Source organism: Somniosus microcephalus, chromosome 11 (assembly GCF_052327205.1).
Source record: "Somniosus microcephalus isolate GS21.2 chromosome 11, FLI_Smic_1.0, whole genome shotgun sequence".
In the NCBI taxonomy this organism is placed as follows: domain Eukaryota; kingdom Metazoa; phylum Chordata; class Chondrichthyes; order Squaliformes; family Somniosidae; genus Somniosus; species Somniosus microcephalus.
The window spans coordinates 139,365,995-139,393,455 of NC_140997.1; the positions used below are offsets into that span (position 1 = coordinate 139,365,995).

General features: G+C 47.5%; 1 protein-coding gene across 3 annotated transcripts in view; it reads right to left on the reverse strand.

Moving 5' to 3' along the window:
- The window catches only part of srgap3 (SLIT-ROBO Rho GTPase activating protein 3), a 438,498-nt gene that overhangs the window by 192,765 nt on the left and 218,272 nt on the right, over positions 1 to 27,461 (reverse strand). For all 3 annotated transcript variants that reach the window (XM_086001322.1, XM_086001321.1, XM_086001323.1), the window contains exon 3: positions 18,516 to 18,678. In XM_086001322.1, the coding sequence (XP_085857448.1) occupies positions 18,516 to 18,678 (163 nt within the window). The remainder of the gene's footprint in view (positions 1 to 18,515; positions 18,679 to 27,461) is intronic.

The following is a 27,461-nucleotide window of genomic DNA, read 5'->3' on the forward strand; positions in this document are numbered from 1 at the left end:
CTCACATCCAGACTAGGTGTCCATTTTTAATATATCATTAATTATAAGTCCTCCAGTCAGAACTGGAAGGTGGGGTTTAGCGATTCGAAACCGCTGTTTGGGATTGGTCAGAGGTGCAGTGGCAAAAAGCTGCTTGACCAGGTAAATTACCGTAAACCCCGAAAAAGGTGCCCCCCTACACAGTACAGCTACAACACTGGCATTTACCCGACAAAGTGGAAAACTGCCCAGGTATGTCCTGTCCACAAAAAGCAGGAAAAATTCAAACCTGGCCAATTACTGCCCCAATAGCCTACTCTCAATCATTAGCAAAGTGATGAAAGGGGTCATTGACGGTGCTATCAAGCGGCACTTACTCACCAATGACCTGCTCACTGATGCTCAGTTTGAGTTCCACTAGGACCACTCAGCTCCAGGCCTCATTACTCCTTGATGTCACACTTGGGCAAATACTGCCTTGATGTCAAGGGCAGTCACCATCACCTCACCTCTGGAATTAATCTATTTTGTCCATGTTTGGACCAAGACTGTACCACCTAGAAGGAGAAGGGCAGCAGGCGCATGGGAACACCATCACCTCCAAGTTCCCCTCCAAGTCACACACCATCCTGACTTGAAATATGTTGCTTTTCCTTCATCGTGGCGGAGTCAAAATCCTGGAACTCCCTCCCTAACAGCACTATGAGAGTATCTTCACCACACGGACTGCAGTGGTTCAAGGCGGCGGCTCACCACCACCTTCTCAAGGGCAATTAAGGATGGGCAATAAATGCTGGCCTTGCCAGCGACACCCACATCCTGTGAATGAATTAAAAAAATGCCTAATATGTGGTACTATCATCAAATGCCTTTTGAAAGACCGTATACACAACATCAACTGCAATGCCCTCATCCACCCTCTCTGTTATCTCATCAATAGCTCAATCAAGTTAGTCAAACAAGATTTGCCCTCAACAAATCTGTGCTGGCTTTCATTTATTAGTCTATACTTGTCCAAGTGGCTGTTAATAATCCAGGAGAAAATTGTTTCTAAAAGCTTCCCCACCACCGACATTAAACTGACTGGCCTGTAATTGCCAGGTTTATCCTTCTCCCCTTTTTTGACCAAGGGTGTAACATTTGCAATCCTCCAGTCCTGTGGCATCACCCCTGTATCTAAAGAGGACTGGAAGATTGTGGCCAGCACCTCTGCAATTTCTACCCTTCCCTCAACAACCTAGGATTCATCCCATCCGGGCCGGGTGACTTATCCACTTTAATTACCACCAGCCTTTCTCATACCTTCTCTTTATCTATTCTCAGCTCATCCAGTATCCCACCAACCTCCTTGTTTACCATAGCCTGGGCAAAGTCCTCTTCCTTGGTAAATGCAAAGTACTCATTTAGTACCTCAGCCATGCCATCTGCCTCCACCAATAGATCTGCATTTTGGTCCCTAATCGGCCCCACCACTCCTCTGACAACCCTTTTACTGTCAATATGCCTATCGAAGACCTTTGGATTCCCTTTTATGTTAGCCGCCAATCTATTCTCGTACTCTCTCTTTGCCCCTCTTATTTCCTTTTTCCACTGCTCCTCTGTACTTTTTATATTCAGCCTGATTCTCCCTTGTATCATCAAGCTGACATCTGTCATACGCCCCCTTTTTCTGCTCCATCCTACTCTCCAACTCTTTTGTTATCCAGGGAGCTCTGGCTTTGGTTGTCCTCCCTTTCCCCCTTGTGGGAATGTACCTCGACTGTACCTGAACCATCTCCTCTTTAAAGGCTGCCCATTGCTCCATTAAATTTCTGCCTGCCAATCTTTGATTCCAATTTATCCGGGCCAGATCCTTCGTCAGTTCACTGAAATTAGCCCTCCTCCAGTTAAGTATTTTTATTCTAGATTGCTCCTTGTCCTTCTCCATAACTAATCCAAACCTTACGATACTATGATCAATATTCCCGAGATACTCTCCAAATGTGACATTCTCCACAGGGTATAACTCTCCTATTTAAATAAAAACACTATTAGAGTATAACTCTCCTATTACACTGTATCATTGGGTATAACTCTATTACACTGCATCACTGGGTATAACTCTCCTATTACACTGTATCACTGGGTATAACTCTCCTATTACACTGTATCACTGGGTATAACTCTCCTATTACGCTGCATCACTGGGTATAACTCTCCTATTACACTGTATCATTGGGTATAACTCTATTACACTGCATCACTGGGTATAACTCTCCTATTACACTGCATCACTGGGTATAACTCTCCTATTACACTGTATCATTGGGTATAACTCTATTACACTGCATCACTGGGTATAACTCTCCTATTACACTGTATCACTGGGTATAACTCTCCTATTACACTGCATCACTGGGTATAACTCTCCTATTACACTGCATCACTGGGTATAACTCTCCTATTACACTGTATCATTGGGTATAACTCTATTACACTGCATCACTGGGTATAACTCTCCTATTACACTGTATCACTGGGTATAACTCTCCTATTACACTGCATCACTGGGTATAACTCTCCTATTACACTGCATCACTGGGTATAACTCTCCTATTACACTGCATCACTGGGTATAACTCTCCTATTACACTGCATCACTGGGTATAATTCTCTTATAAAAATAATAACGCAACAACAAAAGCAACAACTTGTATTTATATAGCACCTTTAATGTAGTAACACTCCCCAAGGCGCTGCACAGGAGCGTTATCAACAGAATTTGATACCGAGCCACATAAGGAGATATTAGGGCAGGTGACCAAAAGCTTGGTCAAACAGGTCGGTTTTAAGGAGCGTCTTAAAGGAGGAGAGAGAGGTAGAGAGGCGGAAAGGTTCAGGGAGGGAATTCCAGAGCTTAGGGCCCAGGCAGCCGAAGGCACGGCCACCAACAGTGGAGCGATTAAAAATCGGGAATGCGCAATAGGCCAGAATTGGAGGAGGGTTGTTGGGCTGGAGATTAGAGATAGGGATGGGAGAGGCCATGGAGGATTTGAAAACAATAATGAGAATTTTAAAATCGAGGCGTTGCTTAACCGGGAGGCAATGTAGGTCAGCGAGCACAGGGGTGATGGGTGAATGGGACTTGGTGCGAGTTAGGACACGGGCAGCAGTGTTTTGGATGGCCTCAAGTTTACGGAACGTGGAAGATGGGAGGCCGACCAGGAGTGCGTTGGAATAGTCAACTCTTAGAGGTAACAAAGGCATGGATGAGGGTTTCAGCAGCAGATGAGCTGTGGCAGGGGTGGAGTCGGGCGATGTTACAGAGGTAGAAGTAGGTGGTCTTGGTGATGAAGTGGCTATGTGGTCGGAAGCTCATCTCAGGGTCAAATACGACACCAAGGTTGTGAACAGTCTGGTTCAGCCTCAGACAGTTGCCAGGGAGAGGGATGGAGTCGGTGGCTCAGGAATGGAGTTCACGGCGGGGGCTGAAGACAATGGCTTTAGTCTTCCCAATATTTAGTCAGAGGAAATTTCGGCTCATCCAGTTCTGGTGTCGGACAAGCAGTCTGACAATTTAGAGACAGTGGAGGGGTCGAGAGAAGTGGTGGTGATGTAGAGTTGGGTGTCGTCAGCGTACATGTGGAAACAGACACTGTGTTTTCAGATGATGTCGCCGAGGGGCAGCATGTAGATGAGAAATATGAGGGCGCCCAGGATAGAAACACTAATGCTGGGTATAACTCTCCTATTTAAAAAATAATACACTGTATAACAGGGTATAACTCTTCTATTTAAACAAAGACACACAGCATTACTGGGTAAACTCTCCTGTTGAGATCATAAGGCACAACATGAATTCAGAGATGAGGGCAATGAATGAGTCTGAGAATGGTGTATAGGGCTGGGAGTGGGTGTAGCTAAGGGGGAATGGGGAGAAAACATAGGTGCAGAATCTGGGTTACAGTTCAGCAGGTATTGATCACCCTCTGCTACCAAAAGATCAATTTTCATGTGTGAGGTGATTATCGGTAGTGTAGCGGTTCGTGTAGATCGCCACTAAATAAGAGAGTTTGACTTCGACGAACTATTAACAAGTTGTTTATTTACAGGAACAGACTAATTACATCAGGTAAGATGGCAGGTAAGATGGCTGACTGTAGGAGCACCGTGGTATAGGTCTTGTCCCAGCGGGGACTCCACAAGGACTGAGTTCACAGTCCTGTGGGGAGCGTGGTGGCGTCATCGCATTTGTGTTGTGACGTCATCACGTTGTTCGCGTTTCCCGCGCTTAGGGCGTCACGTGATGCGCGTCGTTGGCCGTTGAGGCCGAAGTCGGGAGGCCGGGCTGTGCCGGTGCTTGCCGCGGGAGCGGAAGATCGCGTCGCTCCCGTCGGCTGGCCGTTGAGGCTGAAGACGCTAGGCCGGGCTGTGCCAGCGCACGCACATCACGTCGTACGTGACGTGACGTCAGCGCGCTAGGGCGCGTCTTAAAGGGGCAATGGCCCCAACAGGTAAGTTAAAAGGGCAACGGCCCCAAAAGGTAAGTTAAAGGGAATTATATGTCTTTATGTAAGGTACAACCGGTGGTACCGCCACATGGGCCCCCCCAGAATTCGCTTTAACGGAAGTCCAAGAATGAGATGGTCTGACGAGCTGGTGGTCACGGCGGTCGTGCTGTCTCGACTTGGTAGGTGAGGTATGAAGATGCTGCTCGTGAGCGGATCCTTACGCGCGTCGTGGCGAATAAAACGTATCCGTCAGGCGAAGGACCGTGGAGACGTGCGAAACAGTAGGCCTTGTCAGAGTGACGGGCAGGTTGGGCTGACGCGGGCGATGTCTCCGTTGATGTTGAAACAAGTCCTTGTTCCGACGAACTCTGTAGGAACACCAAACGAGCGATCCAGAAGGACTTGACAGGCGAGGTCGGTGAACTCGCCGACAGGTGAGCAAAACCTTCGGGAGGCTGGAACGCACGGAACGGTGCATGCCATAATGCTACGACGATAACACAACAGAGGGTGAACAGTTGCTGCGTTGATCATTGATCGGTGAGGCCAGCAACTTTCACGTGGCTGATCGCGCCCGCAGGATGCCCGTTGGACCCGTCCTCGATGTGTGCAGCGTCAGTAGACGTTTGCGTTTGTTAAAGGGAAAACTGGAGAAAGGGCGGCAACGGTCCAGGTTGTTGTTGCTTTTGGGCGGGGTAAACTCTGCCTGGAGGGCGGCAACACTTGAAACTGTTGTAGATTTAGGAGAAAACAGCCGGGAGGGCGGCATGCTTTTGTTCACGCCGAATCGTGTAGTAGGTAACACAACCAGCAGGCTGAAGGGCTGGTGCGTCGTCGGCGGAGAAGGGGTCGTCGTTTCGCATGAGGGATGGGTCATCGTGGTTCGCGAGGGATGGGTCCTCGTGCGCGAGAAGTGCGTCCTCGTGTTTCACGGGGTGAGTCCTCGTGGTATCCCCGCGGGGCGCGCTCCGATCTTGTGGGCCCGAACATGCTGTACCCCGCGCTTGGAGAGATGTATACTTGCTGTTGCTTTGGACGTAGAGGCGGACGATCCGTGTGGCGGTAGAAGAGTCGAATACGGAGACCGTGAGCACGTGCGTGGTCTGTGCCGCATCGATGTTCTCAGCGAACAGGGCTTCTACCTTCATAAAGCACGAGGGAGACCGTGGCTCCCTGGGTTGCGGTAGCGACAGCGGAATGGCTGATGCTTCCATAGCGTGCTTCATTTGTGAAAGACGTTCACAAACCCACCAATTGTAGCGCTGGTGGACGACGGTTGCCGTTGGTCGTGCTCTATCTCTGAGATCGTTCATGAAAAACGGGCTCACCTCCAAGCTGCGCTTCCGTTGCGGATACGTATGCAAAGACGGGGTCGCTTTTGGTGGAATCGCTGTTAGGCGGTTGCTGTTCTTTGGTTGTTCGTCGGTTGTGCGTTGGTCGTCTTGAGGGAAGATGAGGTTCAGGCGCGTGTTGCTACCGTGAAAATCATTCACGGATACGGGTTCACCAATTGTAGCGTTGGAATTGATGAGCTCCCGTACTCACGTCGTTGGGACACCAATGTAGCGGTTCGTGTAGATCGCCACTAAATAAGAGAGTTTGACTTCGATGAACTATTAACAAGTTGTTTATTTACAGGAACAGACTAATTACATCAGGTAAGATGGCAGCTAAGATGGCTGACTGTAGGAGCACCATCGTATAGGTCTTGTCCCAGCGGGGACTCGACGAGGACTGAGTTCGCAGTCCTGTGGGGAGCGTGATGATGTCATCGCGTTTGTGTTGTGATGTCATCACGTTGTTCGCGTTTCCCGCGCTTAGGGCATCACCTGATGCGCGTTGTTGCGTCGCTGGCCGTTGAGGCCGAAGTCGGGAGGCTGGGCTGTGCCGGTGCTTGCCGCGGGAGCGGAAGATCGCGTCGCTCCCGTCGGCTGGCCGCTGAGGCCGAAGACGCTAGGCCGGGCTGTGCCGGCGCACGCACATCACGTCGTACGTGACATGACGTCAGCGCGCTAGGGCGCGTCTTAAAGGGGCAACGGCCCCAACAGGTAAGTTAAAAGGGCAACGGCCCCAAAAGTAAGTTAAAGGGAATTATGTGTCTTTATGTAAGGTACAACCGGTGGTACCGCCACAGTAGGCTATTAATCCACAGAGGGCAACACAGGCAACCCAGCTCCTTTCCTCACTCAACGCCAACATCCACACACGGTTTATTTCAGGAGCCACCAGATGGCAGGAATGACGTATGAAGAGAGATTGGGTCGATTAGGCTTATATTCGCTAGAGTTTAGAAGAATGAGAGGGGATCTCATTGAAACTTATAACATTCTTACAGGACTAGACAGACTAGATGCAGGAAGGCTGTTCCCGATGGCGGGGGAGTCCAGAACCAGGGGTCACAGTCTAAGGATAAGGGATAAGCCATTTAGATCTGAGATGAGGAGGAATTTCTTCACCCAGAGAGTGGTGAACCCGTGGAATTCTCTACCACAGAAGACAGTTGAGGCCAATTCATTTAATATATTCAAGAAGGAGTTAGATATATTTCTTAAGGCTAAAAGGATCAAGGGATATGGGGAGAAAGCAGGGACAGGGTACTGAATTTGGATGATCAGCCATGATCGCATTGAATGGCGGAGCAGGCTCAAGGGGCCGAATGGCCTACTCCTGCTCCTATCTTCCATGTTTCTATAGCGACCAGGAGCTGTAACCCTGTCTGAATCTTTGCCATTCCCAAGCCAAGAGGTGCAGAGGCCATTTGAAGGGCCCAACTGAGATCAGAGCTCAGCACAGACCGGGGCGGTGATCGAACCAGAGACGTCCCAGACTAGCTCAGCTTGCTTAACTCAGCACAGACCGGGGTGGTGATCGAACCCAAGACCCTCCCGTGACTGTACAGTCCACTCACACACTGACTGAGATCAGAGCTCAGCACAGACCAGGGCAGTGATCGAACCAGAGACCCTCCCGTTACTGTACAGTCCACTTGCACAGTAGCTCAGCTTGCTTAGCTCAGCACAGACTGGGGATCGAACCCGAGACCTCCCAGGTCTGTACAGCCCTGTCACTCACTGCCTTCACTAACTGAGGCATTAAAAGCCAGATCATTTGAAAAAGACATTCAAAAAACATTTGAAGCTTGCAGCACCTCAGTTTCCAAGTGAGATTCACAGCCAAGTTGGCCCAAGGGAGGTATAGAGTTTGCCACCTGGGGAAATTACTGTTACAGTCTGCAGTACAAATCGATTCTCATGGCTGAATTTTATACTTCAAAAAATAAAATAAGATCATTAGCCAGTCTTTGCTATCTCTCCCACAGGGCAGGTCCAGGAGCAGTGGGCACTAACACTGTCCATGTTCCTCTAGTAACCAGGTCCACGCGATGCAAGGCCAGGCAACCAAAAATACATTGTAGAGTGGGGCCAGGGAATGAATACAGATGAGCTGAGATCTGTATAATACGCCATGGGCAATGAGAGAGATGGGCCAGAACCGCAGTACTGCAATTCCACCGACCCCGCTTTCTGGATGAGACAACAACAACTTGCATTTATATAGCGCCTTTATCGTAGCAAACATTCCAAAGCGTTTCACAAACAAAATTTGACACTGAGCCACATGAGGAGATAATAGGATAAAGAGGTAGGTTTTAAGTAGCGTTTTAAAGAAGGAAAGACAGGTAGAGAAGCAGACACGTTTCGGGAGGGAATTCCAGAGCTTAGTGCCTCGGCAGCTGAAGGCACGGCCGGCAATGTTGGAGCAATTAAAATTGGGGATGCGCAAGAGGCCAGAATTGGAGGTGGTCAGAGATCACGGGGGGTTGTAGGACTGGATGAGGTTACAGAGATAGGGAGGGGTGCGACCATGGAGGGATTTGAAAACAAGGATGAGAATTTTAATATCAAGGTGTTGTTGGACCGGGAGCCAGTGTAGGTCAGAGAGCACAGGGGAGATGAGTGAATGGGACTTGGTGCGAGTTAGGACACGGGCAGCAGAGTTGTGGATGAGCTCAAGTTTACGAAGGTGGTAAGGTAGGAGGCAGGCAGGATAGCATTGGTATAGTTGAGTCTAGAGGTTACAGGCATGGATGGGGGTTTCAGCAGCAGATGAGCTGAGGCAGGGGTGGAGTCGGGCGATGTTCCAGAGGTGGAAGTAGGCGGTCTTGGTGAGGGAGAGGATATGGGGTCAGAAGCTCATCTCAGGATCAAATAGGACGCCAAGGTTGCGAACAGTGTGGGTCAGCTTCAGACAGTGGCTTGGGAGCAGGGTGGAGTCAGTGGCTAGGGAACGGAGTTTGTGGTGAGGACCGAGAACAATGGCTTTGGTCTTCCCAATATTTAATTGGAAGAAATTTCTGCTCATCCAATACTGGATGCCGGACAAGCAGCGTGACAAATTAGACAGTGGAGGAGTTGAGAGAGGTGGTGGTGAGGTACGGCTGGATGTCGTCAGCGTACATGTGGAACCTGATATTATGTTTTTGGATGATGTCGCCGAGGGCAGTATGCAGATGAGAAATAGGAGGGGGTAAGGATAGATCCTTGGGGGACTCCAGGGGTAACAGTGTGGGAACGGGAAGAGAAGCCATTGCAGGTAATTTTCTGGCTATGTCGGGATAAATAGGAATGGAACCAGGCGAGCGCAGTCCCACCGAGCTGGACAATGGAGGAGAGGTATTGGAGGAAGATGTTGTGTTCAACCATGTCAAAGGCTGCAGACAAGTCAAGAAGGATGAGGAGGGATAGTTTACCATGGTCACAATCACATAGGATGTCATTTGTGACTTTGAAAAGGGCCGTTTCGCTGCTGTGGCAGGGATGCAAACCTGATTGGATGGGTAAACCGAAGGCCCCATCTGCCCTCTCAGGTAGATGTATGGTATGGCATATTTCGGAAAAGAGCACGGGAGTTCTCATGATGTCCTGGCCAACATCACAACAATAGATTAACTGGTTGTTTATCGCATTGCTGTCTATGGGACCTTGCTGTGCGCAATTTGGCTGCCATTTTTCCCTACATTATAACAGTGACTACATTTTAGAAGCACTTCATTGGCTGTGAAGCATTTTGAGATGTCCTGGGGAGGTGACTGGCCTTATATATAATATAGGATTTTACAGCACAGAAACAGGCCATTCGGCCCAACAAGTCTGTGCCAGTGTTTATGCTCCACACGAGCCTCCTCCCACCCTTCTTCATCCCAACCTATCAACATACCCATCTATTCCTTTCTCCCTCATGTACTTATCTAGCCTCCCCTTAAATGCATCTATACTATTTGCCTTAAGCACTCCATGTGGTAGCGAGTTCCACATTCTCACCACTCTGAGTAAAGAAGTATAAATTCAAGTTCGTTCTTTCTTTTATCCTTTAGAATTGATATGCATGTCAAGCTAGATTTCTCTGCACTATTAATCAGTGGTATCTGAATGGAAACGGTGAGGAGCTACCCTTGGGCTCCAGATCACCACTGCTGAAATTCTGCCCAGTGATGCACCGAGTGAAATCTGGGGATGTGGGTGGGGGGAGGGGATGGTGAGGGAATTCCTTCTGTATTTCATCTTTTAGCAGAAATCTCCCCAGCTCCCTTTAAGTTACCGACGCTTGCTGGGGCAGAGACCCACTCTCCAGCACTTCACCTATGTGTCTATTCTCTATGCTTGAGTCCTGACAGTGAATGTTGACACAGGGAGCATCACAGCTGATTGCCAGTCCTCACCCGACTCTCACACAGGCTCATTTTTCAGTCGGCATCACCAGATAGTGACTAGGAATAGGAACACTGACTGGAATTTTCATTCCTTTCCATAGCCCAGGAGCACAGAGACCCATCGCAGAAGCTTAACTGCAACCCCCCCCCCACCGCCCCTGCCCGCCATTGAGAGGTTTACAGCGTAGAAGGAAGCCATTTGGCCATCATCTCTGTGCTGAATCTGCTCACACAACCTTAAGCTAATCCCACTGCCCTGCACTCTATCTTTCTCTGTATCCAATTTTCCCTTAAAAATACAATGGTCTTTGCACATCCGTCCTCTGTGGCAAAGCATTCCATGCTTGAAAAATCCTTAGTGTAAAGAAATTTCTCCTCTCTCCTCACTCTTAGTGATGACCTTAAATTGATGACCTCCTCATCACTGACTCCAAAACCAGAGGAAATAGTCCTTCCGTATTCACTATCAAAACCTTTCATTATTTTAAATATCTCCATCAAATCTCCTCTTAGCCTTCTCTGCTGCAGTGGAAATAGTCCCTGTATCTCAAGTCTCTCCTCATAAGTATAGTTTCACATCCCTGGCATCATCCTGGTGAATCAACGCTGTACACTCACTAATGGCTTTAATATCCTTTCTATAATGGGGAGCCCAAAACTGCACACAGTAGTCTAGCTGTGGCCTACCCAATGTTCTGTATAAATGTATTACTTCTTTACCTTATGCATCTATTTATAAAACCCAATGTGCTCTTGGCATTTTTATGATCTTATCTATTGGCACTCGCACGTTCAGGGAATTATGTATTTGATCCCCTGGGGGTCTCTGCTCATGCACAATCTTCCCATTGATTGAATACCCCCATTCTTTTTCTTCTGCCAAAATGTATTAACTCACACATTCAAATTAAATTGCATCTGCCACCTGTCTGCCCATTCCACCAACCTGACTACATCTTCCTGAACTCTTTCACAGTCCTCACTGTTAGCCACTTTTGTGTTGTCAGCACATTTTGAGATTGTGCTCCCTGTGCCGAAGTCCAAATCATAGAATTACATTGAGTTACATAGGATATACGGCACAGAAACAGGCCATTCGACACAACCAGTCCATGCCGGCGTTTATGTTCCACTTGAGCCTCCTCCCATCCTTCCTCATCTAACTCTATCAGCATAACCCTCTATTCTCTTCTCACTCATATGCTTATCTAACCTCCCCTTAAATGCATCTATACTATTTGCTTCAACCACTCCCTGTGATAGCGAGTTCCACATTCTCACCACTCTCTGGATAAAGTAGTTTCTTCTGAATTTCCTATTGGATTTCTTGGTGACCATCTTATATTGATGGCCTCTTCCTTTGCTCTTCCCCACAAGTGGAAAAACTCTCTCTTTATTCACTCTATCAAAACCTTTCATAATTTTAAAGACCTCTATTAGGTTTTCAAGAGAAAAGAGACCCAGCCTGCTTATCCTTTCCTGATGGGTATAACCTCACAATTCTGGTATCATCCTTGTAAATCATTTTTGCACCCTCTCCAGTGCCTCTATATTCTTTTTATAATATGGCGACCAGAATTGTACACAGTACTCCAAGTGCGGTCTAACCAAGGTTCAATACAAGTTTAGCATAACTTTCCTACTTTTCAACTCTATCTCTCTAGAAATAAACCCTAGTGCTTGGTTTGCTTTTTTTTTAATGGCCTTATTAACCCGCGTCGCTACTTTTAGTGATTTGGGTATTTGTACTCCCAGATTACTTGGCTCCACTATCCCACTTAGATTCATATTTTCCAAGTAATACGTGACCTCCTTATTTTTCTTACCAAAATGTAATACCTCACATTCATCTGTGTTGACATTCATTTGCCAATTATATGCCCATTCTGCAAGCTTATTAATGTCTTCTTGTAATTTGTTGCAGTCCTCCTCAGTATTGACTGTCCACCACTCCCCCAATCGATTTGCATCAGTTGCATTAAGGATTTGCGAGCACTGCCTTAATCCATCGATATACACCGAGAACAAATGGACCCAGCATGGAGCCCTGGGGTGCACCACTTCCAATCCTTTCCTGTTCTGAGCAATACCCGCTTACCCGTATGCTCTGTTTCCTGCCCGTCAAGCAACTTCCCATCCTTGCTGCAACATTTCCTCAGCTAAGTCAGCACTGACGGAGGATGGACCCTTCCTGGTCTGTCTGCCTCAGTACCACATGGGACGATGCAATTCACCAACTCGCTTTCTTCACGGTGTTTGAAAGGACTGAGCCCGAAGTTGCTTTTGCTATGGCGATGTCACACAATGGAGCTTAGCCTGAACGAGACAGTTACGTCAAGCATTTGCGAGCGCTGCCTTAAAACTTGCCAAAATAAATTCAGCAGACGACACAGCTTTAAATGAGGAACTACAGTAGTTTGAAAAGTATGTTATTTGAAAGGCAGAGTAGCAAATTAATGGTGACCCTGATGGTGCTCAGTCATCTGCAATGAAATAGGTAAAGCTGAAAATCAACAATAAAGAGCGCTGTAGTCAAGGGGGAAGCAGCAGCCTCATCTGTTGTTGTGTCACAGATGCAGCAGCGGTGGGGTTGCTGATGGCCTAAGGCTGATTACCTTCCAATATTGTGCTCAAGGTGAGGGATATTAGTGCTAGGTTTGACCGGAGATTAAATTCAGCTCAGATTCCTGTGAGGAACGTCTCCTCTCCATCATTCCCCCTCTCTCGCTCCCCTTTGCCTGTTCCCTGCTGTAAGGGTCCTATGTGAAATGGATTTGACCAGTTTCAGCTCGGTACCCAGTGGGCATCAACCCACAACACAAAATCGATCACTCCGCATCGACTGACATCCAGTTACCAGTCTCAAGCAATTAAGATGGCAGGTATGGGAAATAGACAATGTCACACAATAAGAGAAATCTTCTGAGATTCGGACGGAAACATATTGCGTGTTGTTAGGACAGCGTAGAGGGAGCTTTATTTTGTAATTCTAACCCGTGCTGTATCTGCCCTGGGATTGTTTGATGTGACAATGAAGAAGGAGCTTTACTCTGTATCTAACCCACGCTGTAGCTGCCCTGGGAGTATGTGATGGTACAGTGCAGAGGGAGCTTTACTCTGTATCTAACTCGCGCTGTACCTGCCCTGGGAGTGGTTGATGGGACAGTGTAGAGGGAGCTTTACTCTGTATCTAACCCGTGCTGTACCTGCCCTGGGAGTGGTTGATGGGACAGTGTAGAGGGAGCTTTACTCTGTATCTAACCTGTTCTGTACCTGCCCTGGGAGTGTTTGATGGGACAGTGTAGAGGGAGCTTTACTCTGTATCGAACCCATGCTGTACCTGCCCTGGGATTGTTTGATGGGACAGTGTAGAGGGAGTTTTACTCTGTATCTAACTCGTGCTGTACCTGCCGTGGGAGTGTTTGATGGGAGAGTGTAGGGGGACCTTTACTCTGTATCTGACTCGTGCTGTCCCTGCCCTGGGAGTGTTTGATGGGACAGTGTAGAGGGACCTTCACTCTCTATCGAACCCGTGCTGTACCTGCCCTGGGAGTGTTTGATGGGACAGTGTAGAGGGAGCTTTACTCTGTATCTAACCCGTGCTATACCTGCCCTGGGATTGTTTGATGGGACAGTGTGGAGGGAGCTTTACTCCGTATCTAACCCATGCCGGACCTGCCCTGGGAGTGTTTGTTGTTGACATCAGGTGCGAATAATAGAAAGTGCTTCAATCCCCAGCGCTGTCCTCACTCACCTGTATGTGTACAATAAACAGCAAATCCGATGACAGCAACAATATGTAAACAGTCAGACGGTTAGAAGGGGGAGGGAACCTGGCTTCTTTTGAGCTTTGGCTGAGCAGAAACCGAGAAACCTCACTCTTGTCCCACACCCTGCAAATCTATGTGTTGTAAAATCTGCTGTAAATGGATGTTCAGTGCAGCCGCAGAACGCTTCAGAACAAAAATGCAGTTCAACAGGAAGTTGGGTTTGCACATTTTCCAACGATGGGTTCCTGATCTCGGTCACAGAGAAACTCCTGGGGACATTTTGCCGAATCCCCCACCATCAACACCCTGGGGGGTCACCATTGACCAGAAACTTAACTGGACCAGTCACATAAATACTGTGGCAACAAGAGCAGGTCAGAGGCTGGGTATTCTGCGGCAAGTGTCTAACCTCCCGACTCCCCAAAGCCTTTTCACCATCTACAAGTCAGGAGTGTGATGGAATACTCTCTACTTGCCTGGATGAGTGCAGCTCCAACAACACTCAAGAAGCTCAACACCATCCAGGACAAAGCAGCCCGCTTGATTGGCACCCAATCCACCACCTTTAACATTCACTCCCTCCACCACCGGCGTACCGTGGCTGCAGTGTGTACTATCTAAAAGATGCATTGCAGCAACTCGCCAAGGCTTCTTCGACAGCACCTCTCAAACCCGCGACCTCTTCCACCTAGGACAAGGGTAGCAGGCACATGGGAACACCATCACCTGCAAGTTCCCCTCCAAGTCACACTTCATCCTGACTTAGAAATATATCGCCGATCCTTCATCGTCGCTGGGTCAAAATCCTGGAACTCCCTCCCTAACAGCACCATGGGAGCACCTTCACCACACGGACTGCAGCGGTTCAAGAAGGCGGCTCACCACCACCTTCTCAAGGGCAATTAGGGATGGGCAATAAATGCTGACCTTGCCAGTGACGCTCACATCCCAGGAACAAATTTTAAAAAACATTGTGGGAAGGAGGGAGAATAAGAATGCTTTACAAAGATACCAGGGATAGCTACTCCGCGCGATCCTCATGACTTGTAACACTGTAATGCTGGCGGTGCTGGGGGGATGGTGTGCAGGCAACTGAGTAGAAAGGGAAAGCAAATTGAGAAGATTTCAGTCCTTGGAGTGATTTTTTGGGGTGGGGGGGGGGGAGGTGGGGGAGGGGAGGGCAGATCGCTATCTGCTGATTCTATCTGGAAAATTTGCAGGTGACAGGTGAGGATATGGTCAGGCAGAACCGTGTTGCATGTCATGGTCGAATAGGCTGCAAAGCCTCACTGTGCAGACTTAAACCTTATGAATAACCATTTGGCTGAGATACTGGAGGTCAGTTCGCTCCTGTGCAACTGTGCCCATTAATAGTCTGCCTTTTCAGGAACAGGAGGAAGAAAAAACGAAGAAAGAAAGAAAGAAAGACTTGCATTTATATAGCGTCTTTCACGACCACCGGACGTCTCAAAGTGCTTTACGGCAATGAAATACTTTTGCAATGTGGGAAAATAGGAGACCTTTCAGCACAAAAGTGTCATTTTCCTAATTCACAGTGCTTGGGGGCGGAGGGACCCACACTTACCAAGAGCACACCAATCATTTTTAAAATCCTCATCCTCATCTTTAAATCCTGCCATGACCGTGCCCCATCCTATCTCTACATCCCCCTCTAGCCCTATATGCTCCCCAATCCCTCCATTTCCCTGACTCTTGTACATCCCTCCATTGCCCCACCTTTGGTGACCCAGCCTAGGCCCCACACTTGGAATTCTCTGCCAAAATCCCTCCATTCCCCCACCACCCTCTCCTCCTTAAAACCCACCTCCTTACCTGAACAAGCTTTTTTTTTTTTTTTTTTTTTTTAAGGTCACCCTTCCTAATACCTTTCCCAGGTGACCTGTGTGAATCAGCTTGGGACATTATATATACACGTTATGTTGGTATATATTTTGGTTGGATAATTGTGAGCAGCTTAGTGCCAGAACGTTTGCTGTGCCCTCTTAGGCTCCCGGCCGGCAGTGATTAGGGTTCACCCCCTCCCCCACCCTATAATCTTGCTGATGGGCTCATTACTTGTCCGAAAATCATGATCTGTTTGCCCATCGCACCCCCCCGGCCCAAATTTCAGTGACTCCCTGCCCCTTTAACAGAGACGGCAAAAATAAATATAACAAATGGTTAATGAAAAGCTTTAAAGCACAGGTGCCCATCAACCATGCCACTTCATCCAATTAATGAGATGTCGCCTGGGGGCACACATCTCGTTAGGCCCGATGATGTGGGTAGCATCAAGCTGTGCCGCCAACAGCACTGAGACATACAGGAGAGGAGATGAAACAACACTGCTGACACTTGGCAGGGCAACGGGCGCTTGACACTAGAAGCTGTCAGCACTTCACCCAAGTATCCTTTGCATGTTTTTTGCCCATTAAACTCTCTGCCGCAAATGGGCATAGGAACTAAGAAGCCAAATGTCAGCCGTGGTTCAGTGGCAACTTCCCCTGGCCTCTGAGTCGGAAGGTCGTGGGATCAAGACCCACTCCAGAGACTTGAGCACATAATCCAGGCTGACAATCCAGTGCAGCACTGAGGGGGAGCTGAACTGTCAGAGGTGCCGTCTTTCAGATGAGACGTTAAACCGAGGCCCCATATGCCCTCTCAGGTGGATGTAAAATATCTCGGGGCACTATTTAGAAGAGCAGAGGAGTCCTGGCCAATATGTATATCTCAACCAACATCACTGAAACAGATTACTTGGTCATTTATTTAATTGTTGTTTGTGGGGCCTTGCTGTGCGCAAATTGGTTGCTGTGTTTCCTACATTACAACAGTGACGACACTTGAAGTACTTCATTGACTGTGAAGCACTTTGGGACGTCCGGAGGTGGTGAAAGGCGCTATAGAAATGCAAGTTCTTTCTTTTATTCTAAATAGACCAATTCTAACACCACCTGAGTGGGTAAGCTAGAGCGTTATAGTTGGCTCATGCAATAGAACTGCTCTGGGTAACAAGACGCCAGGAGCACAGTCAAGCAAATCCTACAATAGGTCAGGCCTACAGTGCCTGGTAGAGACACCTAGAGACAGAAGAGCATCACTGCACCACTTACAGATGAAAAGAAGGGGGAAGAGAAGGCCGTGGATCCTCACCCTGCCCGTTAAAATGGCGCAACCTCCTCAAACTCACTTGTTCTCCTTAATCCACTGGGTTGCTCAAAGTCAGACATGGGACTTGGAACGGTGTGAAATGGGCCCAAAATTCCTGGGGGACGGTGCCACCAGGGTAGAATCACGGCAGAACGGAACACCGTCCCCCCATCGCCACTTGTCCTAACCCCAGGGTGGAGACCCTGTCCCAAATCCCAGGGACGAGGACATTTGCAGGGTCGCAGGGAGCCTCAGCAGTGGCTGCCATTCCCCCTCAGATCCAGCCTTTTAAGGCAGAGCTGCCCAGAGCCACTTTTCCTGAATATAAAATGTAACTTTGTGCAAAGAGCCACTCTGCCTCCTGATGCGCCATTATCAATTGCCTTAGTCTCAGCAAGTTTTGGAACCTGTCAAAAGGGCTCAAAGGGAGTCACGCCAGCTCTCAACCTTCCGAAGGCCGGAAAGGACTGAATTCCTGAGGTAAGAACATAAGAAATAGGAGCAGGAGTAGGCCACTCAGCTCCTCGAGACTGCTTCGCTATTCAATAAGATCATGGTTGATCTTCGAACACAGCTCCACTTTCCCACCCGATCGCCATATCTCTTGATTCCCTTAGAGTCCAAAAATCTATCGATCTCAACCTTGAGTATAAGGAAACCCCGAAGTTTCTCCTTCCTCTCCACGGCCCCCCCCCCCCCCGGCCAACATACTACTTTGACGTGAGGAATCAGAGGGCGGAAGATGTGCCCCGATCTGGGCCGGAAATTGATTATTCCCTGGCTGAGAAAAGCTCTAGTGTCAGCTGCCTCCTAATATATCTAATTATACAATACACAAGTGATTATTTCACCCCTCACAAAGATCACTATGACTTAGCTGGCCTCCCAATAATGGCCACCATCATTTGTGCATATTGCAGAGTTCCCATTGCTTACACTCACATCCGATACTCTTGCCCTCTGCTCATTGCATTCAGCATTGACTAGCTTCAACATGGCAGGCTATCGTAGATGTACTGTATGTTCGTTCACTTGCACCCAGCCACGAGACATTTGTTACAACCCACACCCAGCGATAAAGACATCCACTGGCTCCTAGCTGGGGTTGGGCGAAACCTTCAGGGTAAAATGGAGCTGTCAAGCCACCAAGTCCCCTTTGCACCCAGTGTAACAGTGTAATTGGTGCAGTTTCTCTACTCGGCCTCTAGATGTCACCAGCATACACAGCAAGACATTCTTTGACTGAGTGCAACAGTGACACCTAGTGGTAGAAAGTCAGGACTCGGCATGTTAAGGTGACATTCTGGGGGGATTTCTGTATCAAGAAACTGTTGCAGAATTTTGTGAACCAAATTATTACAAATAATTACTGTAAAATAATTGTCCTATCTTTAACCACCAACAGTTTAAGCTGACCTTTTTGAAGAGCCTGATCACATCCTCACTGATCTGGGTCAGGCGGACAATGACGTTGTTTGTGTAGATGTCGTTGAGGGTCGCGTGGTCCTTGCTCTCTCGGCGTGTCTGGTTGAGGACCAGGTACCAGCAGTTCACCGGGGAGAGGAGATGTTGGTCTTTCCTAGGAGTTAAGAGGACATTTGTAAAGAGACAAGTCTCAGAGAAGAGTCATTATCATTGACGGTTTCACTCAATACTCCACGTTGCAGTTCAGAAAGTCCTCCCTTTCCCCAGTAAACCAATACAATACAACACAGCTACTTAGGCACAGCATCCTCAGGAGACTGGAGACTAACCCCCAACACTCGAAAACTCAAATCATCCTCATGCTCAACACAGGTAGGGATCAATGTGCCAGGGTCTTCGATAAAGGCCTAAAATGTATTAAAATATCTCCTCCTCCAATTGACGGGCTTTTAAAAACCCAAGTATGGTGCCATTGCTCAGTACTTGCAGACTTACTTTCCCTCCTACTTTCTTCAACACTGGCTATAGGTCTTCATCTACCTACGTATCTACCTACCTACCTACGTATCTATTTATCAACCTCCCTTTCTATCTATCTTTCCCTAGCTCTCTCTATCCATCTAAAACAGGTAGATAAAGATAGACAGAGATAAACAAATCACTCAATATAGACATGGAGCCAGCAGGTAAAAACAGAACTGAATTGGTCGTTAGTAAATATGGATATGGGTATGGATTCGAGTGATATTCAGCCCCATTAACTACAGCTGTGAGACAGGAATGCAGTGGGTGAAATGTAGGTACAATTTATATGTTACATAATAATGTAAGTGGAGCCCAATGATTTACTGATTCACACACGGCTTCCAGGTCTTTACATTGAACCTCACTGTAAAATGTTGCTGCCTACAGCACCACAAATAGCAAAAGTAAATGTTTGTGAACAATACAGACAATTTAACCTTGCCTGCTCCCTTTCAGTGCTTAGATTATCTCCTGTGCATTGGGAGAATGAGGTATACTGCCCTTGATTTGATGCAGCATGGCTTGGAATTACAAGCATCTCACTATCAGTCAGTGCAGCTTCATAGAATCTGTCACTGTCCATCTGCAATCATCCAGTCCAGCTTGCCGAGTGATCGCAATGTTACACGCCTTCCATTTACCATTGTGAAGAAGATTGGGTGACTGCAGCGCATATTTGATCACCAGTTATCAAACCGATTGCAACCTTGACTTAGTTTACCTATTACCAGCTGCAGGTTTAAATGCAGTGGAGAAAGCCGTTCTAACCTGCCGAGGATACACATGAAATCGGGAATGCAGGAAGCTACGTGGTTCCCAGATATTAAGGTGAGGGATGTCAGTGCTGGGAAATGCAACACTTCCCATTTCAGGCACCCAGTGTCAGCACCAATCACTCCCAGGCCAAGGATAACACAGGTGAGATGCACAGTAAAACTCCCTCTAAACTACCCCATCAATTGCTCCCAGGTCAGGTACAGCACGGGTTAGATACAGAGTAAAGCTCTTTCTACACTGTCCCATCAAACACTCCCAGGGCAGGTACAGCACGGGTTAGATAGAGAGTAAAGCTCCCTCTACACTGTCCCATCAAACACTCCCAGGGCAGGTACAGCATGGGTTAGATACAGAGTAAAGCTCCCTCTACACTGTCCCATCAAACACTCCCAGGGCAGGTACAGCACGGGTTAGATACAGAGTAAAGCTCCCTCTACACTGTCCCATCAAACACTCCCAGGGCAGGTACAGCACGGGTTAGATACAGAGTAAAGCTCACTCTACACTGTCCCATCAAACACTCCCAGGGCAGGTACAGCACGGGTTAGATACAGAGTAAAGCTCCCTTTACACTGTCCCATCAAACACTCCCAGGACAGGTACAGCACGGATTAGATACAGAGTAAAGCTCCCTCTACACTGTCACATCAAACACTCCCAGGTCAGCTGTAGCATAGCATAGATGCAGAGCCCAAGGTGTCTCAGCACCAGTCTCGGAAGAGCACACCTTGCTGAGCTAGTGTGACATTTTTCCATTCCCTGTGGGGCATCCTGTGGTGTGTCTGAACAAGACAGCCAATTTAGGGACACTTTTGTGTTGTGGACTGTAACGAATTCAGGTCTGCCGTAGATTCCATCTCTGGTTCAGTAGCGCCAATTGTTTCCATAAGTGATCTGAGCATTTCACTTTTACGGGAGTTGACTCACACAGTCCTAAAGCTACTGTTATGATAGTGTAACCTAGGGATGTAACAATAGTACTCCCTTGTGACCTGAACAGGATATTTGTGTCTGTCGCATGTGTACTTCTTCAATCTCTCCAAAGACCAATCGAACAACCACTTGGTGTGACATGGTTTGATATGAATTGATAGTTGTTTTCTTTCACAACGAGGTGAATATACAGAACAGCACTTATGATTGGACTCACTTAATTCGATCAACACAATTTACTAATGTATAATAATACAAAGTAAAGAACATGCCAAGCTTCACATGACCTTACTTGACTTAAGCAAGAGGATATCTTTCTTCCAGCATTTCTAGATTCTTAGGGCTGGATTTTCATTGAGGAGGCAGGGCTACAACTTTTGGGGTTGTAGTCCCGCCTCCATCGAGTTCTAGCCAACCCACGCGATTTAGACTTAATTGACCTTGTTGAGCCCGCCCAGCGGGCTTAGCAGGCCCATTAAGGGCCACCCAGCAACAGGTGACATCACAGATTGAAATTTCATCTGTCAAGACCTTTTGACAGATGAAATATCAGCGTTTCACAGCTGTTTGAAGCTGTCAAACACCGACAGTCTTACTTCTAACCCGAGTCCTTCTACACAGACTCAGTTAGAAATCTCACCGGCACAGAAAGCTGCAGGCTGTCACTTTTAAACTTGAGGCACAGCGAGATCGGGAGCCAATTTAGGTCAGTGAGGACATGGACAATGGGTGAGGACTTGGTGCAGGATAGGATATGGACATCAGAGTTTTCTATTTATATTATTTGTTCTTGGGATGTTGGGATTTTAACACTCAACCTCCAGATTGCTAGTCCAGTACTTTAGTCACTAGGCTACTGTACCTTCAGTTTTGGATTAGCTTAAGGCCACTAGTGCAGCCCCAATTTTCTTCGCCCCGCCATTCGCGGCCATGCACTCAGCTACCTAGACCTGTAGGTCTGGAATTCCCACTCTAAACTGCTCTACCTCTCACTCCTCCTTTAAGATGCTCCTTAAAAGCTACCTGTGATGGTCACCTGTCCTAATAGCTCCTTATCTGGCTCAATGTCAAATTTTGTCTGATAACGTTCCTGTGAAGCGCCTTGGGATATTTTACTACTTTCCAAAAGAAAAGGAAGAAAGACTTGCATTTATATAGCATCTTCCATGACCTAAGGACATCCCAAACCGCTTTACAACCAATGAAGTACTTTTGAAGTGCAGTCACTGTTGTAATGTAGGAAACGTGGCAGCCAATTTGCACACAGCAAGATCCCACAAACAGCAATGAGATAATGAGCAGATAATCTGATTTAGTGGTGTTGGTTGAGGGATCAATATTGGCCAGGACTCCCCTGCTCTTCTTCGAAATAGTGCCATGGGAGCTTTTACATCCACCTGAGGACGACAGACGGGACTTCGGTTTAATGTCTCATCCTAAAGACGGCACCTCCAACAGTGCAGCAACTCCCTCAGTACTGCACTGGAGTGTCAGCCTAGATTACGAGAGACAAGAGTGCTACCACTGAACCAAGGCTAACACCTTGAAATGTTCTTTTTTTGCAAATTTATTGTATTTTCTCTTCAATGAATTTCACCTAACTACACACTTATTCTCAACAGATGGAACAGCCCAGAAAACTCCTAACAAGCTTCCATTCCAAGCACAGAACAAGAAAAGGTTGTTTGGCCCATTAACCTAATCCTTTCACAATGTGCTGTCCACTCCATCATGAACTGTACAGCACCTGTTTAATCTCCTTCCACAGCCTGGTACGATCTACCCTGTCATGGATTCAACATCACCCATTTATTCTTCTCCCACAGTCCATGTACATTCTATCCTATCGTGGATTCTATTGCACCCGTTTCGTCTCCTGCGGACTGGTTCTGCTAAGTTTCTCTCCGCACCGCCCCAAGCGAAGAGATCTGTGAGCGCCTTTGTGGGTCACTGCTTTTTTTCCTCTTACCCTGCGACAGCACGGACAAGATCAGGAGCTCACTCCAATAACTATGGAGCCCAGCGTGCGAGGCTCCCAACACATCGCTGCATCCCCAGAAAATGCATTATCTTCCCCTCGGCTGCATTACTGGTTAGCGGTGCATGCAGCTCGTATATCTCCAACCATGGGAGGATTTCAAAATTCTCATCCTGGTTTTCAAATCCCTCCATGGCCTCACCCCTCCCTATCTCTGTAATCTCCTCCAGCCCCACAACCACCCCCCCTCCCCCCCACCCACCGAGGTATCTGTGCTCCTCTAATTCTGGCCTCTTGAGGATCCCTGATTATAATTGCTCAACCTTTGGTGGCCGTGCCTTCTGTTGCCTAGGCCCTGAGCTCTGGAATTCCCTGCCTAAACCTGTAGGCCTCGCTACCTCTCTTTCCTCCTTTAAGACACTCCTTAAAACCTACCTCTTTGACCAAGCTTTTGGTCACCTGCCCTATTTTATCCTTATGTGGATCGGTGTCAAATTTTGTGTCTTAAAATACTCCTGTGAAGCGCCTTGGAACGTTTTACTACGTTAAAGGTGCTATATAAATACAAGTTGTTGTTGTTGTTGAAGATTACAGTGTCATGTGATCAGTAGAAAAGTATTACAAGATCACGATATGCTAAAAAATCCAAGCCAAGTGACTAAATGCACCATGTGAGCCAGTGGCGTAGGTAGGAATTTTACTGGGGACTGTTTGGATAGGAGTTTGCCAGACCTAACAAAAGTATTTCAAAAAAAGGTCTAATTTTCAAATAGGAATTTCACAATAAGGTTCACACAGAAACATTACTTCCATCAATCTAACAATTCAAATCAATTGAAAATAATTTGTCGGATAAAAACACGAGCGCGCCAAGTTCAAGTGCAGGTTATGGGTCGCTGGTCTATCATAGCTTCACCACTATTCACTGCAATATCCCAGTGAACCACGAGCCCAACTAATGGGCGCTCGCTGGTCGAATTACAGAACTGACCAGCTCCACAAGAACATCCGCTGTTTGTGTTTCTATCAGGTGAGTGAAGGCACATTCTTTCAAAAGGAGTGGTCCGATTAAAAAAAAAATTGTGGGGCGGGGGTTGAATACCCTGAAAACCCTTAAAACATAGGCCTCAATGTAGCTCAACAATTCCCTCCCCTCCCCCACCGGGAACGAGTCAAACAAATGGTGTTCCAGCGAAAAAAAGGTTTTTAAAGTTAGCCCTGGGCCAGTGCGTCGGTGGCCCGGCAATCAGTGGCAGCACAAGCGAAGGCAGCTTGCTCTGCTCCCCACATCCCCTATCTGTACGGGCCTGTTGCATGATCACTCACATTCACACACAAACACACACACACGCGCACACGTGCTGGAAAGAGCTATTTCCCGTCCACCGAGCAACACGTTGCACCACCTCTGATCCGCACAGCTGCATCCAATTAGGCCGCCCTCAGGCTCCCATTGGCCGCCGCAGCCTGGCTTGCCACCCCGTCACACACGGGCCACGTGTAGATGGGAGCTGCAGAGAGCTAATGCGTTCCAGATGCCGGGAATCCAAGTTCATTGAGAAGGGGCAGGCCGAACTGTAAACTTCCTAAATTAGTGCCCGGCACAATTACAGAGTGCTGTCGACGCAGCTATCATTAGAAAGCTGCAACCAAGACCATCCCCACTCATTATCTTCTTTTTGCCGTTTGTTTTTTCTTTCCCCTAAACAGAAGGGTTTATAGACGGGTGACCTTTTAGAGGGAGGAGAGTGTAACTAAACACATGCCTATCACATGGCTGTCTCACAGAGTTGTACAGCACAGAAGTAAATGAGAAACAGCACCAGATTTGGTGCTGCTTGTATTCCGGGTTATGTGTAATGCATATACATCCAATCCTCGTTCCTCCTTTTATTTGTGCAGGCTTCCTGCAATGTTCAGAGGGTCTCTAGGTGTCAGCCGTGGCTCAGTGGTAGCACTCTTGCTTCTGAGTCAGAAGGTTGTGAATTGAAGAATCACTCCAAAGACTTGAGCACATAATCCAGGCTGACACTCCAGTGTAGTGCTGAGGGAGTGCTGCACTGTCGGAGGTGCCGTCTTTTGGATGAGACGTTAAACCGAGGCCCTGTCTGCCCTCTCAGGTGGAAGTAAAAGATCCCAGTGCACTATTTTGAAGAAGAGCAGGGGAGTTCTTCCCAGAGTCCTGGTCAATATTTATCCCTCAACCAACATCACTAAAACTGATTATTTGGTCATTATCTCATTGCTGTTTGTGGGACCTTGCTGTGCGCAAATTGGCTGCCGCGTTTCCTACATTACAACAGCGACTACACTTCAAAAAGTTTTTCAGTGGCCATAAAGTGCTTTGGGACGTCCTGAGGCTGTGAAAGGTGCTATTGAAATGCAAGTTCTTTCTTTCTTTCTTTCTCTGTGTTGCGGAAGTTGGATTGAATTTCATTTTCTCCCCTGCTGTCCTGCACACTCCTAGGGTATGGTACCGGGAGCGCTGGTAACCCTCTGATGGCCACCGCCAGCCTAGCATTGGCAGACTATTCAACCACAGCAGCCTTCACATCACAGCCAGAGCCTCAACTTATCCGATGTCGTCAGTGCGAACTTTCTAGCGGTGGGGGGATCACTGGATAGTGATCGGGAGCAGGAATTTCCTTCTCAGTTCAGTGGAGGCAGGGTTGATGTCAACTGCAAGCGGGGCTGCCACTGCTCTGGGTGAGATCAGTAACTCAACACAAACAGCCTCACCTCGAGCAGCACAGAGTTCAACACCAAATAAATAAATATGGGGCAGTAGATGAGGGTCGTTAAGATTACAGAAAGGAATAGGAGGTTATGCTGATCGGGTTACATGAAGAGAGGTGGGAGGAGGCTCGTGTGGAGCATAAACACCGCCATGGACCAGTTGGGTCAAATGGCCTGTTTCTGTGCTGTAAATTCTGTGTAATTCTATGCAACGGACCAATTTCTTTCACCCCCCCTGGAGTATGTCACATTTGAGACAGATCTGGAGTGAAATAAAATCTTGTCCCGACAGGTGTTTGTTTTACAGTGCTGGTGGATCTCTGTGTTGTTGCTCAGGTATCCTGAGGTCTGGAGCATGGGTGGAATTGTTTAGCTGCTAACCTGGACTGCCTCTTAAAAACAATTGCTCAGGTAGTCCAGTCGAGAGGTGGTATTAACAGGTACATATTGACGCCAGGAATGGGCTCATTATTGTTGCCGTTGGACATTTCTCTAGGTCAGCAGCAGCTTGCTTGCTTTTCTTGGGGAGAGGCCATGTAACCTGAAGGTCAGAGAAACCAGCAGAAAATCACTGGCTTTCTTTCTCTGTTAGTACACAGTTTTTTTCAGGAATAATAGTAGGGGCAGTACAATTGGATCTGTGGGCAGGGAGGAGAAAAATCCGTCAGTGTTCCTGCTCTGGATTGTCAGCCAGTGACCTCTGCAAAAGGTGAATTTGTGTGGACATTAGGTGAGGTCAGGGGTGGGCTCGGCTGCGGTATACTTTTTATGATCCTTGCACAAGACCTTGGTCAGACAACGACAATGACGATTTGCATTTATATGGTGTCTTTAATGTAGTATGGCGTCGCAAGGCGCTTCACAGCAGCGTTATCAGCCAACATTTGACACTGAGCCACATAAGGAGGTATTGGACAGGTGGCCAAAAACGTGGTCATAGAGGTAGGTTTTAAGGAGCGTCTTAAAGGAGAGTGAGGTGGAGCTACAGAGAGGGTTAGGGAGGAAATTCCAGTGCTTAGGGCCTAGACAGCTTAAGACACGGTTGCCAATGGTGGAGCAAAGAAAATCTGGGATACGCAAGAGGCCAGAATTGGAGGAACATAGATAGAATACTGTGCCAGTTTTGGTCTCCTCACATGGTGGATGACATTGAGATTTTGGAAAGGTGCAGAGGAAGGCCACAAGATTAATATCACGTTCAAAGCATCTTAATTACCCAGATAGGCTCAAAGAGTGATTTGATCAAAGTTTAGAAAGACGATGAAGGGAATAGTTTGTGTTTGTATAGACAGTTTGTTTCAATTAAATAGGTTAGGGAGGACTAGGGATCACAGTTTAAAGTTGTATAAGGTTAGATCTGGGTTCCTCTCCCAGAGAATAGTGGACCTGTGGAACAGGTTGCCGGTTCGTGCGGTGAAACAGAAAAATAGGAGCAGGAGTAGGCCATTTGGCCCTTTGAGCCTGCTCCACAATTCAAGATGATCATGGCTGATCCTCTATCTCAATACCATATTCCCATTCTCTCCCCATACCCCTTGATGCCTTTTGTGTCGAGAAAGCTATTTATCGCCTTCTTAAATATAGTCAGTGACTTGGCCTCCACAGCCTTCTGTGGTAGAGAATTCCATAGGTTCACCACCCTCTGAGTGAAGACATTTCTCCTCATCTCAGTCCCAAATGTCCTACCCCGTATCCTGAGACTGTGACCCCTCGTTCTAGACCCCCCAGCCAGGGGAAACATCCTCCCTGCATCCAGTCTGTCTAGCCTGGTCAGAATTTTATACATTTCAATGAGATCCCCTCTCATTCTTCTTATCTCTAGTGAATACAGGCCTAGTCGACCCTGTAGTGTATGTACCCGTCTACCTTTAAGAGAACTATTGTATGTAACCGTCCACCTTTAAGAGAACTACTTTAGGTGTTGCACTACTTTGTTGGCTTCTGTATACTGTAATACCGACGGTGACCACACCAGTATATAAGTGCTG